At 39.7% G+C, this 17,335-nt stretch overlaps 1 protein-coding gene across 41 annotated transcripts in view; it reads right to left on the reverse strand.

Annotated features, from left to right (window-relative positions):
* The window catches only part of camk2g2 (calcium/calmodulin-dependent protein kinase (CaM kinase) II gamma 2), a 76,177-nt gene that overhangs the window by 20,634 nt on the left and 38,208 nt on the right, over nucleotides 1-17,335 (reverse strand). For all 41 annotated transcript variants that reach the window (XM_080288005.1, XM_080288002.1, XM_026190693.2 and 38 more), the window contains exons 4-10: nucleotides 15,677-15,731; nucleotides 15,303-15,368; nucleotides 12,476-12,548; nucleotides 6,076-6,178; nucleotides 5,124-5,207; nucleotides 4,676-4,770; nucleotides 236-358 (exon numbers count right to left, since the gene is read on the reverse strand). In XM_080288005.1, coding sequence (XP_080144131.1) covers nucleotides 236-358; nucleotides 4,676-4,770; nucleotides 5,124-5,207; nucleotides 6,076-6,178; nucleotides 12,476-12,548; nucleotides 15,303-15,368; nucleotides 15,677-15,731 — 599 coding nt within the window. The remainder of the gene's footprint in view (nucleotides 1-235; nucleotides 359-4,675; nucleotides 4,771-5,123; nucleotides 5,208-6,075; nucleotides 6,179-12,475; nucleotides 12,549-15,302; nucleotides 15,369-15,676; nucleotides 15,732-17,335) is intronic.

Raw genomic sequence — 17,335 nt, forward strand, 5'->3', positions numbered from 1 at the left:
ATTCTGCTCTAGTATATAATGTCATTCTGTGCATGTTTTTAAAACTAGCCATTTGGATCAAAGATGGTGCTGTTATTCTGAATAGCTGTGTTAGAAATGAAATACAATGTAAGACAGGTGTTTCTGGGCTGTGCTGATGTAAGAGTGCTTAAGAAAGAAAAACTGTGACATGATTTGTTTAAAGCTGGCAAGAAAAACTACATAAAAAACAAAGATAAAGACAAGTGTGACTTACGCAGACCCAGGGATGCTTGAGGGCCTGGTCGGCAGTGATTCTTTTGGCGGGGTTAATCGTTAACATTTGATTGATCAAATTCTTGGCCTCAGGGGTCACTGTGTCCCACTCAGGAGAAGGAAACTGAAGGAAGGCGAAGAGCAGGAAGAAACATATCACTGAAAAACTGGTAAAACAAAAACTGATGTTTCCAAGCCATGATTAACTTGCTGTTGTTTAGCATTGATTAGACATTTCTATATTTAGCACATATTTAAAATTTTAACACTGGCATTCCAGCACAACTGAGCAATAAAAAATAAAAAAAAAACATAGTTTGCAGAGCCCGAAGAATGCTTACGCAGATACAAGATCCAAAAAAGATGGTAGTAAAAGCTTTTCTTTTAATTGACTGTGATATTTAAATGACTGAACCAGATTTCCTACAGTGTTTGCACCTGTATTTACCCAACATGTAACAGATTAGAGCTGCAAACTGTATGATCATTTAGAAGGTGCAGCTCTCTCCTCATTGTGCATGCATTCAAAGGAGGGTAGGGAAAATTTCCAGCAAAATATATTTACAGAGGCAGGTTGAGTGAATTAAGGTTGTGCAACTTGCAACTTTTAACTCTGTAGGGCAAATATCCACACCTCTCAGGACCAGGAACAAACACAAGTCATAAGCGAGGTTGTAGCAATGAAAAGTAATACTCTAATTGCAGATTTACAGACAGCTCTTATCCATTAATAAATATAACTTTGTTTGTGCTAATCAATCGTGTCCATAAATTTTTACAGGCTATGAGCAGCTGATCAATGTTACCTCATAATAACATCCACGGCATGTGAGTAATTTGTTTATCTTTAATTTGTCATATTAAAACACTATCACAACACCCCCATGAACAGATTAGGTTAAATTGGCCTTCGTTTTCTCTCTGAGGATTAATTTGTCTTGGACACAGTTGAAGGAGCAGCACACATGTACAAACAAACAACAGTTAGCACCAGAACATACGCACATAGACAGGAAACACAATACTGTACACAAAAGTGTTGCGCAGATACCCTGCAACAACAAACGGCACATACCTTTCCAATAAGATATACATGTGCACACTCCTGTGGGGAATGGTTATTTCCCTCTTATGACTGTATATATCATTGTAGGGTCTTTACCTTATAAACAACATACAACACCTTTAGGTGACTGTTTTTGTGATTTTAAAAAAGTATATTTTGCTTGTTTCTCTTTAAAACATATTTGACTTCATTTGTTTTGGAACAGTCTTAATATGTGAAGTTGAGCAACGATTTGTCTGTCTTTGATGGGCAATTTCAGTGGTATAACAAAAGGGTGGAGTCAGCAGACATGTTTACTGCTAAAAGTCAAAGCAAGCTTTCAACAGACTTTTACTTCAAACATATCAGATGTCAGTTACCGATGAAAGAAAAAAGCAGAAATTCAAGGTATCTGTGTGACAGTGATGATATCCAAGAAGTGCACATTATTATAAGTGCTCGTCAGTCACTTCATATTATTGTTCATATTATGCACATTCATTAGATGTGGTTGCTTCCAATTATGTAAATTAATATGGGTAATAAATTCCTATCTCCCAGAGGACAATGACGAGAGCTGATGAATAAGCCCATTGCTCTCCCATAGTGTATCAGTTATTTTTTCTGCAGCAAGATGAAAGTTATACAATGCCGAGTAGCAAGCCATTAAAAACTAAAATTAAATTTCTAAATTACTTGCATGACAGAATTTAGAGCATGTTATTTGACAACACTTGAAGTGATGGTGTCCTGCAGAGCTCATCTCGATGCTCCGGCCTTGTAGTTACGAATACACATGAACTAATTTGAAAACAGGAAATGATCAGAGTATCACAATTAAAGTTTCATGAATTCAGGTCGAATTCCCTCACAGATGTCATGAAACTTAACTCTCATTTCCATAGATGCAGGTACAAAAACAATGCAAAACGCCTGCTCTAACCTGAATACGCCCAAAACTATGTGTTCCATTAAAGTCCAAAGTGCTTATTGAAGCTCTAGCTAATAAGGTTTTTGTAATATTCTGAATCAAATGTAAATTCTTAAACAGTAGTTTTAAAGTAAAGACCCCCTTTTGCCTTCAGAACTGCCTTAATTCTTTATGGCATAGATTCAACAAGGTGCTGGAAACAGTTTGAGAGATTTTGATCCATACTGATGTGACATTTCATTTCAAAGTTGCTGCAGATTTGTCGGCCGCACGTCCATGACAAATGATCCCAAAGATGCTCTACTGGATTAAGATCTGTGGATGCCATCTGAGTACAATGAACTTATTGTCGTGTTGGAAAACAGTTTGAGATGATCTTTGTGTGCATTTTTCAACTGGAAGCAGCCATCAGTAGACACTGCGGTCATAGAGGGATGGACATGGTCGGTAACAATACTCAGGAAGGTTGTGCTCAACTGATACTAAAGTGGGCTAAAGTGTGCCAAGTATATATAACCCCATATCATTACACTTTCATCAGCAGCCTGAACAGTCGAACTTTCATGTTGTTACACCAGATCCCAACATTACCATCAGAATGTTGCAGCACAAATTGAGAGTCATCACATCATGCCACACTTTTACAATCAGTCATTGGGCAATGTTGATGAGCCTTTTTCAGTTCCAGCTTCAGTCCCTCGTTCTCAGCTGACAGGAGTGGGAACCAGTGTGGTCTCCTGCTGCTGTAGCACATGTGCTTTATGGTTCAACAGGTTTTCTGTTCAGAGATGGTCTTCTGATGGTCTACTTTGGTTATAATGAGTGGTTATTTGTTACTTCCCATCAGCCTGAAGCTGCATTTCAGTCATCATGTAACATAGAACTGGTGCTCACTGGATATTTTTCTCTTTTTCAGACCGTTATCTGTAAACCACACAGATGACTGTAAAATCCCAATAGATCAGCAGTATCTGAAAAACTTACACCAGCCCATATTCTGATGCTCAGTTTGAACTTCAGCAGGTCGTCTTGACCATGTCTACACATCTGAATGAGTTGCTGCCATATGACGGGATAATTAATTACTCACTTTAACAAGCTGTTAAATAGCCGTAGTTAATAAAGTTGCCAACAAGTGCATGTTACAGGGATATGCCTTACATAAAACAGTGGAGAATGAAATGGCTAATTCAGCTAGGAGCAGAGCTGAGTCTTTGACAGTAAAACCAAGAAAGAATCCCAACCCCAAGTTTCTGATGCTCCAGATGGAAAATAAACTTGTTCAAAAGAAGGATTACAGTATAAGAAAGGAGAAGAGGTCCCAGATTATGATTTTTTCCAAATTGGGAGATTTGATCAGATTTCAAGTACCATTTTGCACGTGGATTGGGTCAGATCCTGTAACCGCATCATCCTACAAAATTACCACACACCCTGATAATAATTGCTGTGCTATGATTTGAGCTTTTTTTAGGAGTAAAATGATCAATTATAGAGAAATATAGAAGCAAAAAAGTACCTTTGTCAGTGTTTTTCTACTTTATTTATCCCAATAAAAGTTGCTGAATCTAGCAACAAAGTAATCTGGAGTTTGATGAGAAAGTGCTATAGAAATACATATCCTACCGAATTTTTACCATATGCAGGTTGCAGGTAATTCCACCCCCAGTGTGTCTGTTTGCACAGCCTTTATTAGTGAGCGTCATTTGTTTGTCTCTGCTGACAGTGCCTCTGGCTCTTATTTACACACTCACTTATAATTTAAATACAGGTTTTACAAGCTTTATGGTCTGATTACTAAGGAACTGTCACTTGAAAAATTATACTAACAAACCTTCAGGCATCTATCTATAGTTTAGCATAGCAAAAGCATGGACGTGCATGGAAAAAGCACCAAAAAGAGAATATCAGTTTAACTCACCAAGCGGTTGACTCTTATATAAAATACAATATTTAGGCCAAGATTGTCCCGTGTATGCTGGATCTGTTTGTTTTAAATCAGCTCTAATATGTCATAATTGTAAACGCTGTGTCTCCAGCCTGATGTTGCACTCTGGGAGGAGTTAAAAACTTAACTTGTGTTCACACAACTAGTATTTCAGTATATATTTACAAACTATATTCAAGTTTAGCCACCATCAAGGTTAAAAAATGCAACTCTGATAGCTCAGAATCCTCCAAACACGACACCAACAATCCAAAGCAGACACAGAGAGTCATAGGGATTTGTCCCTCCCTAGGAAATGTAAACATTACAAAGTCTTGTGTCGTTTGTGTAGCTGGCTGTGTCTGCAGTACACAGAAAATAAACACACAGTCAAAGTGATATTCTCCGTCCACTGACAATGCCATGCTGGAATTCAGTTCTGCACAGTGCAATCATTATTCTGCATCATAACTGTCTGCACATATGACAATACAGTTCAAAAGGAGAGGGTGGTTAATACAAGAATGTGAGTACTTACATCATAAGCACCAGCCTTAATTTGTTGGTAGAGTTTGTGTTGGTCCTCATCCCAGAATGGAGGGTAGCCCACCAGCAAGATATACAGGATCACACCTGACACACACAAATGTAAAAAATACTGTACATACACAGTTAAAAAGAAAAAAAATGTTTATTTGGGCTTATAGCAGAGTTAAGGGCATTTATCACTTAAAATGATGTGGGCTGCTGTTTATGAATCTGGCTGGTTGTGTTTCGGCCGAATATATCAAATATTTAACTAAAACTTACTGCAGGGAAAAGACTGTTACAGGAACGTTACATGAAGTTGTTGCTTAAAGATTGCAAAGTCAGATGAGTTGTGAAAGACATGGTAATGCTGTAGTGAACCCATATCTAACAAAAATGGAGAAAACAGGTCTGCTAGGAAATGACTGTGCCTACAGTCTGAAAACTTTAGGACTGACCACATGCCCATATGTCCACTGGCTTGCCATATGGGTCCTTTCTCAACACCTCTGGGGACAGATACCCCGGAGTTCCTGCAAAACCTGCAAATATAGAAAAATACAAGCATGTTATACCTATATACAGTACACAGTGTGACTTCTGATTACTACTACTACATTATGACAGGTTTCATACATCTTTCTGTGCTTTGTGCCAGCGCTGTGTTTTAAACAAATTAGCAAGCTGAGATGATCTAAACATTCAGTCTTCATCTCTTTGTGCTACTTACTCCAGCAGAACTGTGCATAAGTCTTGAGCTTCTTCTAATTTCTTTATATTCTCCTTCCAAGAAGACCATCCTTGTATTTTTTTTTAAAGTGGACTTGAGCAATAGCTATCCAAGTTCTTCTTTGGAGATGGTCTTCTTTTTCACTCATTTTCAGTACATTCTTTGCATTAAAGCATTCCCAAATAGTGACAGTGGAAGGCTATCAGTCATTGATTGGCCTTCCCAAAATTATCGAAACAGCATGAGATCATCTTGACAGAGAGAATGGAACAAAAGGCAGCCAGCAGCCAACAGCCAAAGACGGGCTTTGCATGTCCTTCAAGAAGCCTGGACTGAAAAAGGTAAATAACTTACAAGAAAGCGTGCGTAAGAGATTTCAGACTATGTTGAAGAATAAGGGTGGTAATGAAAAGTTTGTTAGAATTTTGTAAACTTTGTTTTGGCATTAAATATTGTATTTCCATGTATGTTTACACATTTCAATAAATTCCAATTGTCCCAGCAAATGATAAAGATGTGAGGGCTTCCCTGAGGCTTTTGCACAGCACTGTATATCACTTTAAGCCTATCCTGTTTGCTGCATTTTTAAATGTAAACCTCAAATTTATGATGTTACATGAACATCAACAACACATCATTTGAAATGCTACAGATTAAGTTTAATAAATGATCTTTCTTACCAAACCACGCCTGCTGTTCCCCTTGAACCTCAATAGCGAGGCCAAAATCTGCAAGCTTCACCGCCGCTCCCTTCATCTTACTGGCCAGGAGCAAATTTTCTGGCTGCAATACAGAGACACAAATAATTCTTCAGAATGAAGAATACCTTTACCCTAGTGACTGATTTTATTATTATTATTTTTGTCAGACAAATCTCAAGTTAGAAAAGAAGTTATAAACTGTAATTATTATTAAATAAAGGACAAACAAATCCTCACCTTTTGGTAATCTTTGATAAATTATTTCCATTCCCCAATAGAATAAAAATAATGAATATAATAGCAGATTGGTACACTTGTACTTGAACAAACTTGTTTTATGTGATAAACATACACTTGATTAGAGGCAACAGAGATGAGCATGTGCATGACTTAGAGAAATGTCCTTTCTGTCTGGATGACTGAATGGGCCGCAGGAGCATTATGACATCTACAGTAGTAATGAGCCATGATGCTGTCAAGTTGGCTACAATGGTTTTCCCCAAAGCAAAGACCTTTTCAATCAGCTGTCACAGGATTTAACACAGCATTCTTACTCGGTCCCTCTGATGACACTATTGTGCAAAAGGTCAAGACTTGGCAAGCATAAGGATGCATCAAGTGTGTTTTAACTCATTTCCTCTTTTGCCTCTTTCCCTTATGTCACAGCTGTTTTTTTAAAAATAGATTAATCGTGTTACTTGATTATGAGTAGCAGTGTTTTATTTCAACTTGTTTCAGGTTTTTCATTCTCAACACCAGGTAAACATAATTTACAGGTTGTCTCTGTCCAAGTGGCAGTATCTACTTTTAGCCCTCTCAGACTTTAACTGGGACCAGCTTAGAGCAGTAGCTCTGCATTACTTAAAGTTAAAATACCCTCATTACTCTTGCACTGGGCCTTGATGGAGCACATTAGTTCATCCTGTGTTTGAAAAACACCATTTAAACATCATTTCCTTCTTTTAAATCAACTTTATTCTGATGGCTGCACCTTATAATCAGATCATAGATCAGCAGGCCTGTGTGGCTTCTTACAGTTAGATGTTTAACCTCCATGGCCATATTTCATTATTCTTTATTTATCCAGGTAAAAAGTCTCATTGAGATTAAAATCTATTTTTCAAGAGAGACCTGGCCAATATTAAGGATAGCCCATGTCTTAAACAGAGCATTTAGAGGAGTCTGTAGCCTGAAATTATGACTCACAGGGGTTACTTTCACATATACTGACCCCATTATTCAAAATAATAATTATGTTTAATATATATTTGAAAATGAACTGATCCTGCTTAAGTAACATTGCATGCTTGATCATGTTACTAATACTGCTCTAAGTATGAGGAATATCATCTTAACTGAAGACATGGTTCACTTCATCCTGTTAGCAATTTCTGGTTTCATGTTTCTGACATTTTAGAGTTACACCTTAATTCTCCATAGCAGCTATTCAAAATCAGAGGGGTAAACAAAGTGCACTGAAGTCTCACATTAGGCTGGTGCAGAGTGTAGTTAGTTAGAATGCAATGGAAACTGCAACGTCACATCCAGCCAGCATTCTGATCTCAACCACGTGTGAAACAAGTCCGTACAGTCTAACCTTGTTCTTCAGAAACCTGATTCATCATTTCAAGTTAAAACAACAGTTAAAATTGTCCAGGTAAAGCTTTCCCCAATTTTCCTAATTACTTCTCCAATTCAGGGTTGGATGGAGCTGGAAGCCTATCCCCACTCACACTAGGCAAAAACGTGGGGTCAACACCGCAAAGGCTGCAAGTCAGTCATAGTGACATGTACAACTGCATCCTCAAACACACACATACATGCCTTTTGACTGTGGCGGAAAGTTGTACCCACGCAGGTGCAGAGAGAACATGCAAACTCCATGTGGAAACGCCTCAGAACCTTCTTGCTTTGAGGCAACAGCAGTAACCACTGCACCACGATGCCACTGCTAAAAGCTTAACCTCCCAGATGTAGCAATGCCTGTGATCAGATCCAGATAGTGTCAACTTAATCCCAGGTGTTACTGGGGTCTAATGGTGAACCTGAGCAAGGTAAATGGTGCGGCTCTGCACTCAAGACTACAAGTCCCAAGTGTCAGGCCTGACGTGTCTATGTTTGTGTGTGTGTCTGTGTTAAGGGCAGAAGTCTTTGTAGTTGTTAGCAGTCCTCAGTGCCTCATAACTGGACAGATGGATGGATGGGTGGATGTCAGAAGCTTGTACCAGCAGTCGCTGGGCTCTTAGTCCGTTTCTTCTCATCTGTCAGTCTATCCCTCCCTGTGTAGTTTTCCACCCCTCCCCTCCTGCTACCCCCACCCCACAACCCACCCAACAGGGCAGAGCTGAAATAATGGGAAAAAGAGACCAAAAAGAGGGCAAGTAAAAGCAACAGAAGAACAGAGGGACAGACAGATAGATAGATAAATGGGGGGTGGCATAATCAGTCCCTACTCTGGTGCTGCAGCAACCGGGTGACCTCACCCTATAGTTACCATGACAACCCAGTCTGCCACCAGCTGACAGCACTCAACTCTTTCTCTCGAATTCTTGTTTTCCCTTGAGCGAGTGGCCCTTCCAGGATGACAGAGAGGCGAAAAATATGACATGCGTCTGCGAGTGAGGTCACACCTCTCCGTGGCACACTTCAATGCCATTATTGGTATTTTTATGGCTCGAATGCAGGTACTGCATTCAGCAGCTCTATCCCCTGGATGCTCTTGTGGGTAAAAAACAAAACAAAAATAAACTAAATCAGAGTATTTCCTACAGGGAGTGCAGAATTATTAGGCAAGTTGTATTTTTGAGGAATAATTTTATTATTGAACAACAACCATGTTCTCAATGAACCCAAAAAACTCATTAATATCAAAGCTGAATGTTTTTGGAAGTAGTTTTTAGTTTGTTTTTTAGTTTTAGCTATTTCAGGGGGATATCTGTGTGTGCAGGTGTGCATAATTATTAGGCAACTTAACAAAAAACAAATGTATACCCATTTCAGCGTGTCAGGCTACATTTCACTGTGTGTTATACTTGTATAACTATGCATGTGACAAATAAAGAACCTTGAACCTTGAACCTTCAATTATTTATTTTTACCAGTGAAACCAATATAACATCTCCACATTCACAGATATACATTTCTGACATTCAAAAACAAAACAAAAACAAATCAGCGACCAATATAGCCACCTTTCTTTGCAAGGACACTCAAAAGCCTGCCATCCATGGATTCTGTCAGTGTTTTGATCTGTTCACCATCAACATTGTGTGCAGCAGCAACCACAGCCTCCCAGACACTGTTCAGAGAGGTGTACTGTTTTCCCTCCTTGTAAATCTCACATTTGATGATGGACCACAGGTTCTCAATGGGGTTCAGATCAGGTGAACAAGGTGGCCATGTCATTAGTTTTTCTTCTTTTATACCCTTTCTTGCCAGCCACGCTGTGGAGTACTTGGACGCGTGTGATGGAGCATTGTCCTGCATGAACATCATGTTTTTCTTGAAGGATGCAGACTTCTTCCTGTACCACTGCTTGAAGAAGGTGTCTTCCAGAAACTGGCAGTAGGACTGGGAGTTGAGCTTGACTCCATCCTCAACCCGAAAAGGCCCCACAAGCTCATCTTTGATGATACCAGCCCAAACCAGTACTCCACCTCCACCTTGCTGGCGTCTGAGTCGGACTGGAGCTCTCTGCCCTTTACCAATCCAGCCACGGACCCATCCATCTGGCCCATCAAGACTCACTCTCATTTCATCAGTCCATAAAACCTTAGAAAAATCAGTCTTGAGATATTTCTTGGCCCAGTCTTGACGTTTCAGCTTGTGTGTCTTGTTCAGTGGTGGTCGTCTTTCAGCCTTTCTTACCTTGGCCATGTCTCTAAGTATTTCACACCTTGTGCTTTTGGGCACTCCAGTGATGTTGCAGCTCTGAAATATGGCCAAACTGGTGGCAAGTGGCATCTTGGCAGCTGCACGCTTGACTTTTCTCAGTTCATGGGCAGTTATTTTGCGCCTTGGTTTTTCCACACGCTTCTTGCGACCCTGTTGACTATTTTGAATGAAACGCTTGATTGTTCGATGATCACGCTTCAGAAGCTTTGCAATTTTGAGACTGCTGCATCCCTCTGCAAGATATCTCACTATTTTTGACTTTTCTGAGCCTGTCAAGTCCTTCTTTTGACCCATTTTGCCAAAGGAAAGGAAGTTGCCTAATAATTATGCACACCTGATATAGGGTGTTGATGTCATTAGACCACACCCCTTCTCATTACAGAGATGCACATCACCTAATATGCTTAATTGGTAGTAGGCTTTCGAGCCTATACAGCTTGGAGTAAGACAACATGCATGAAGAGGATGATGTGGACAAAATACTCATTTGCCTAATAATTCTGCACTCCCTGTATGTGATGAAATCAGGGATTGTAATTCTTTTAAGACCCTCTTCATTGAAAAACCAATGTATAGATAAAATACTTTAGCAAGTTGGAGATGGCAAATGTGTTGTAAAAAGTTACTTGTTTGTGCATTAAGCAAATGCAGAGTGACACTGGAGTTTTTGATTCTGGTATTCACTCTGCGTTGTTAAATACATGACTACATTAGTCACTAAGATAGTGCATAGCAATTAGTCACTGATAGTATAAAGATTACCAGATCAGTAGTTTGACAGCTGCTAAAAATATATCTATATATTTATAATAACAATGTGTCAAATCAAAGTGAAACTGTGTCACTATGAAAGGGTCCCTTTAATCGTGATGAACACATTTTTAGTTTCCACAGTGTCTGGTTCTCTCTCTCACCTCAGCTAGCCTCAACACTTGTTCTGCACAACCAACCCGGATAAAAGAGACTTGCTGATAGAAAATGTGTGATAGTAGAGACCAAAACCGAGCTAAGAGATAGTGAATAATAGCCTTACACTCATCAACACTAAAATAACTCTGGATGAGTCATCGTGCTGCTCTGTAATCACTGGCAGGTGGAAAATAACAATTATTTACGAATAAATTCACTACATCAGTATGCAAGTTACACGCTTTAGTCCTAATGGCAAAAATCTCGACTTCTACAGGTTCACGGTTGGCTAAAAGTCATTTTTAAGCACTCTGCCAGACCCTTCCAGTATTTTCCCTGACTCAGTTTTTTCCAGCTCATCATTTAAGCAACTATGATGATAATGCACTTACTGTAAATTGCTTTGGGCAAATGCATGCCAAATGCATATAATGTGATATATAATGAAGTCTGTACTATATAAAATATCCAAGACTTCAAGTTTTGATAGTGTTTATTCTATTAAACAGACATATTTCAATTAGTTATTTGCAAATTCAGCCTGATATGTTTAGGATTTTGGAACAATATCCAGGCATTAAAGAATGGGTTTATAATAGCTGCCCCACCAGCAGGTCGTCGGAGTGTATAATTGTATGCTAGTGTACCATTTGAGAAGACTATAATAGTGCAGCATGAAAGCAGTTATGAAACATGAAAAGGGAGTTGTACATTAACAACTAATCTAATACATTGCTGTCCATAGCCCTCATCATCAATCATCATTATCATCTTTCTAAACCTCTTCCCTCTCCAAGTGCATTTGATACTGACATCCACTGGCAAGCTAAAAAAATAAATAAATAAAATAAAAATAAAAAAATCAATGAGAAGTAACACAAGTCCATTTACACCACTCGGATAAAAAAAACGATTGTGCATCGTCCAATTATGTTCGTCTATTTACCCTCAGAGTAATGGCTTAATTTTACACTGTCACATAAAAGTAGACAGACAGTTAAGTAACCTTAAAAGTTTAGGGCTCTGAACTTAGTACTGGTACAATTATCCAGGTGTTTAGATCTCAGATTAGTCTTGTCTTTATTTAATATTATTGTATTAACGTTAAAATTAACGAAATTTGAAAGCGCACAGCTGCAGAGTGGTTTTGGTTTCTGCCAGGGGTGCACAGACTTGCTGCAAGGGAAATCGTCACTGGCCGTCATCTCACCCACCGACCCGCTATTAATAGCAGCTGGTTTGCTTTCGTCACTCCTCAGCAGTGCAGGAGGGAGAGGGGGAGGAGGGCAGAGAGCAATAGAGAGGAAGGAGGGAGACGGATAAAAGGGAGGAGGGGTGTAGGCAGAGGATTGGGAATGCAGAAGAAAGCCGGTGAGCAGAAGGATGACGCTCATCCCTTAAGTTGGTCTAAACGTCACTGCGTGATGTCTGTGCGTGTGTGCAAGAGCGCTCAGACATGATGCGAATTTCCACACGTCTTTAATCTTCATTTACAACAAAGTGCTAGTCACTATTCAAGTGATTTATATAGTATACAAGGTACTTCGATATTCACCAGAGGTGTGTGATCACTCACCTTGAGGTCCCTGTGGACAATATCGTGCTGGTGGATGTGGCTGACGCTCTCCAGGATCTGATTAATGCAGTGGCTGGAAGAGACAGAGAAGGATGAGGAGCACAAGGCAGACACATTCGTCAATCCACAGGAGATCACAAATGCAGACTGAAGCAGAAGTTTTAAAAAAGAAGAAGAAGAAGAAGAAGAAGAAACTAGTTTAGGGTGGAATTCATATTACGTGACAGTTAAAGTACACGACGAGCATACGAGTAAAGACAGAAATGCCACAAAAAAGATAAAAAAAGAGGATATGGTTGAACAGGTTTCTGTTGTTCACACTGTATAGTGTCACAGTATTAAAGTAAATTGGTAGACAGCTCTTCCACTGGGCACATAACAAAATTACGAAGCGCTTTAAGCTTTGCCATTATTATATGCAACCAAAAACACCCAGAGCCTTGACGTAACCCTGCATTAAGAGCCAGGTTATGGCCTCAGTCATCCCAAGTGGCCCATGGATGACACGGTGAAAAAGAAAGCAGGATACAGAAAATACAGCAACCCATTTCCAGACACTCTTTCTAAAGAGACAATGCAACCTGTTACAAGGGCTACAAAGAGGAATACAATGCTCTGCTCTCCCACTGCTTCCTTAGTTCTGCTCAGCTGGCCAATCACAAAGTGGCTACAAATGTCAGATCATTAGTGGCTGTGGGTCCGTGGTAACAGACACCCACAATGCAACACAGGAAGGGTGTAGGGGTGTGTGTGTGAGTGAGTGTTTCAGACGCTAAACTGGCATTCACATCCCCTTCACACCAGCAGTGTAGACGTGAGAAAAGAGCTGCTCTCTAGTTATGGTTGCTGTGTGACTACTTCAGCAAAAGAAGCACTATCAATGTCTTGAAGGAGACCCTTTCAGAAAATGTGCCCGTAAATCACATTTACCTCGCCCTTACAGAAGAATTTTGTCTAACTTTTTTTTTTGGCTGATCGACTAAATCCTTGCAACCAGGGTCTTTTTCACCAAATTTGCAACATTCTAGTGGTTGATGGGCAACACAAAATCATTTCCTGTTGCTCATTTTGACACTGAGGCTGTAGTCTCAGTCATATGCCGCAAGGCTGAATGCAGTAGTTTGATTCTGACCAGTGGCTTTTTGCTGCATGTCTTCCTCTTTCTCCCTGCCTTCCGGTCTCTCTTTACTGTGCTATCTAACAAAGGCGCAAAAACCCAAGTCAATAAAAAATTATTATTATTTGGATATACAAGGGTATACTCTCAAGGAGAAAAGTGCAGCATTGACAGTTTTTGGCCTGATTCATTATTTTCGATAGCTGAGGAAAAGACTCCAAATGAAAAACACCTGCCTGTTCACATGACTGTAGATGCCCAATCCTATGAGCGACTAACAGCTTAAAATGTTTGCATTTACTGAGGTTTTTCCTGTGAGATGATGATGAACGCAAAACTATAAAGCACTTAACTAGCAGCAAGGTAAGGTTTTAGGCTTTCTGTATGTGTGAACACATCGAAACTGTTGTTTGGTCTTGTTACTATTTTAAAAAGTAAACTGTATCCAGCCATGATGTCAATAGTTCATCCAAGGATCTAAACTCTCCAATCTAAATGGAAAAAATGGCTCAGAGTCTGTGGTTATATTTGCTTAAAATAACACTGTTTAAATGATTTTATATTCTAGCTTTTTATATTTCTTTATAATTAGATCAGGCTAAAAAGGCTAGAAGGTAGAGTGTACTCAACACATTGTGACAGATAGTCAAACTAGAGATTAAGTGCATAATCAAACCTACCCCAGCAACAGATCAACTGATTAGAAGGTAACAGTTCAGTCAACCAACAATTTGGCTGACTAAAGCCCCACATTACACTAAGCTAAACACCTGATTTATTTATGAACCCCCCATGAGCCATGTAAGATTTATAAATGTACCTGCAATCTTTGAGCAACATTCCCGTGTACTTGGAGCAGAGGATAAGTGGTGCAAGAAGAAGTATGTGGTGCATTTTTTAAGTAAATGAACGTGACGAAAGAAATGTGGGCAGGGTGTGAGGGGGGAGTCTTATGTAAGCTTGTCCTCAGCATGCATATCTACAATTCTTTCGGCTCAGTTAAAGTTGCTATTATTTCTCTTAAAATAAATTGAGCTTGGCATTTAGTAAAGGTGAAGTAAGGGACAACAGCGGGAGGGGGAGACAGATTTAGGGAGTATTGTCGTCTCTCTGCGAGAGAGAATCAAGAGTGTCCAAATTAGAGCACAACAGGACTTAAAATTTATCCCGCCATTTATTCTGTCCCTACCCAGCTTCCTCATACACATATATGACATTTATTATTTTTCATGTGTTACTGAGCCTATTTTATCTTCAGCCTAATCTAGTATAATGCCTATTGTACTATTTTCCTCTTGTACTTACCTTAACTCTATTGATTGCCTTTCGCATTCTCTATTGCAAGTTTTGACATATTTTTTTAATTCTGCTATTTAAGTCATTATCTAACTGATTAAAAGCTTTTACATCATGGTTAAGCGCTTAGGCATGTAGGTAATGCAAAAAAACAAACCTCAACTTCGGACAACAAACTAAAAATAAGTTTTAAACTCAGAGGACAGCTTTGTCATTGTTTATTAATGAAATTTAAAAGCACTGAGTCACTTGGTCCAAAATAAAGTGTATACAGGTTGTGCCAGAAAGCAATGGTTCTGCTGCTACAGCACAAAGTACATTAACACAGATTCAAATCGCAAAACATTTTATGAGAGTTCACAGCAACCAAAAACAAAAAGGCACAAAAATCAATTTTGTGCTAACTTAGTGTACCTGGCATCTGCTTCACTGTAGTACTCTCTGGCGACAATGTCCTCAAACAGCTCGCCTCCAGTGACTCTGCGGAAACATACATGAAAAATAGAAACTTTGTATTTTGTGTTTATTTCTGAGTGAAGATCCCCAGCACAGATGGAAAACAAGCATACTGCAGACAATATCACCAAAACATGCTTTTTAAAGATCAGTTTGTCTTTTTTTTCCATTTTTACCCCAATTAACTGCTATTTGTGGACTAACACATGAGAAAAAGTGAGTTCTTTTTGTAAAGTTGGAGTCATTACCTCTAGACAATAAACAAAAATTGATCAACAGAGGAAGAAAGGCCTGAACTGGTAATGTGTGTGTTTGTACTGTGATTCACTCACAGGTCAAAGACAAGGTAATGGAAGCCTTCCTCTGCGATGCTGTCATGCAGTCGTACTAGTGAGGGAGAGAAACACACAAAGAAACAGAAAGAGCCATCAAATAAAAATCTGCAAATCAACTTTAGGTGTTTAGGTTGGAGGTTGCGTGCAGTCACTTCAGGCTTGTTAGTTGATCACAGCCATTGACATGTCGAAGAGGTTAACACGTGAGGAGCGGATCGAAATCGTGTTGATATCTGGTGAACGCAGTAACCGGGTCATTGCAGCAGATTTCAATGCAAGACACCCTACGAGACCACCCATCTCCCATGCTACAGTCAGCAAACTGTTTCGTGAAACTGGTTCAGTGTTGGATTTGCCAAAATGTGGACGCAAGAAAACTCACTAATGAAGAAACATCAGTGGCTGTCCTAGCTTCATTCAGCAAGAGTCCACAGCGTAGCACTCGCCGCATGTCACTGGAGAGTGGCATTAGTCAAACATCCCTTCGGCAGATATTAGCTACTCACAAAGGCAAACATTTATGTGAATGGTGAAGTTAACAAACAAAACCACCGCTATTGGTCTGACACTAACCCACATTGGATGGATCCCTCCAGGACTGTTGGACCAACAAAAGTGATGGTTTGGTGTGGTACTGTATATGGGGTACAACGATAATGGGTCCATTCTTCATCAATGGAAACCTCAAGGCCACTGGATATTTGAAATTGCTACATGATGATGTGTTTCCCTCTTTATGCACTGAAGCTGGCACGTTCCCTGAGTTTTTCCAGCAAGATGGTGCACCACCACATTATGGGTGCCAGGTCCGAGCATTCCTAGATGAACAGTTTCCTGGAAAGTGGATTGGTCGTCGTGGGCCAGTTGAATGGCCCCCAAGGTCTCCCAATCTGACCCCCTTAGACTTTTATCTTTGGGCTCATCTGAAGGCAATTGTCTATGGTGTGAAGATACGAGATGTGCAGCACCTGAAACTACGGATACTGGATGCCTGTGCTGGCATTTCTCCTGCGGTGTTGCTATCAGTGTGTGAAGAGTGGGAGAAGAGGGTTGCATTGACAATCCAACACAATGGGCAGCACATTGAACACATTCTATAAGCGGTCAGAAACCTGTAAATAACTCATGAAAGAATAAAGTTGCATTGAAAACAAGCACATCGTTGTTTTTCTTGTGACATTACCAATAAGTTTGATGTGTCACATGGCCCTCTTCCTATTGACAAAACAAAAGTTGTATCCAAGATGGCCGACTTCTGAGGAGTTTGCCCCCTCACATATACTAATGTGCCACAAACAGGACTTTAATATCACCAACCATTTCCATGTTATTACGGTGTATCCATATAAATGGCCCACCCTGTATAACAACTATAAGCCGAGTCAAAAAGGTCTAGAAACCAGTTTGTGACCCTCTGGTCAAAAATGTGATTCCCAATGCTAAACACCTAGTGGACAAAAACATGAATTTCAGTCATTTACCAGTTCCTGAAGTTTATAATGATTTTGGCTTGCCACAAATCACTTACTGGTGTAGGCCTGTGTAAATGGAGATTAAAGTAAATTAAAAGAGGGTGCCCTGTAGGCCTGGGTATGCAGATATAGGTTTGTAAAGAGGTAGGCTAATCTACAAAAATTCTCGATGTCTTTAGGAAAT

Source organism: Astatotilapia calliptera, chromosome 13 (genome assembly GCF_964374335.1).
Source record: "Astatotilapia calliptera chromosome 13, fAstCal68.1, whole genome shotgun sequence".
Taxonomy (NCBI): Eukaryota; Metazoa; Chordata; class Actinopteri; order Cichliformes; family Cichlidae; genus Astatotilapia; species Astatotilapia calliptera.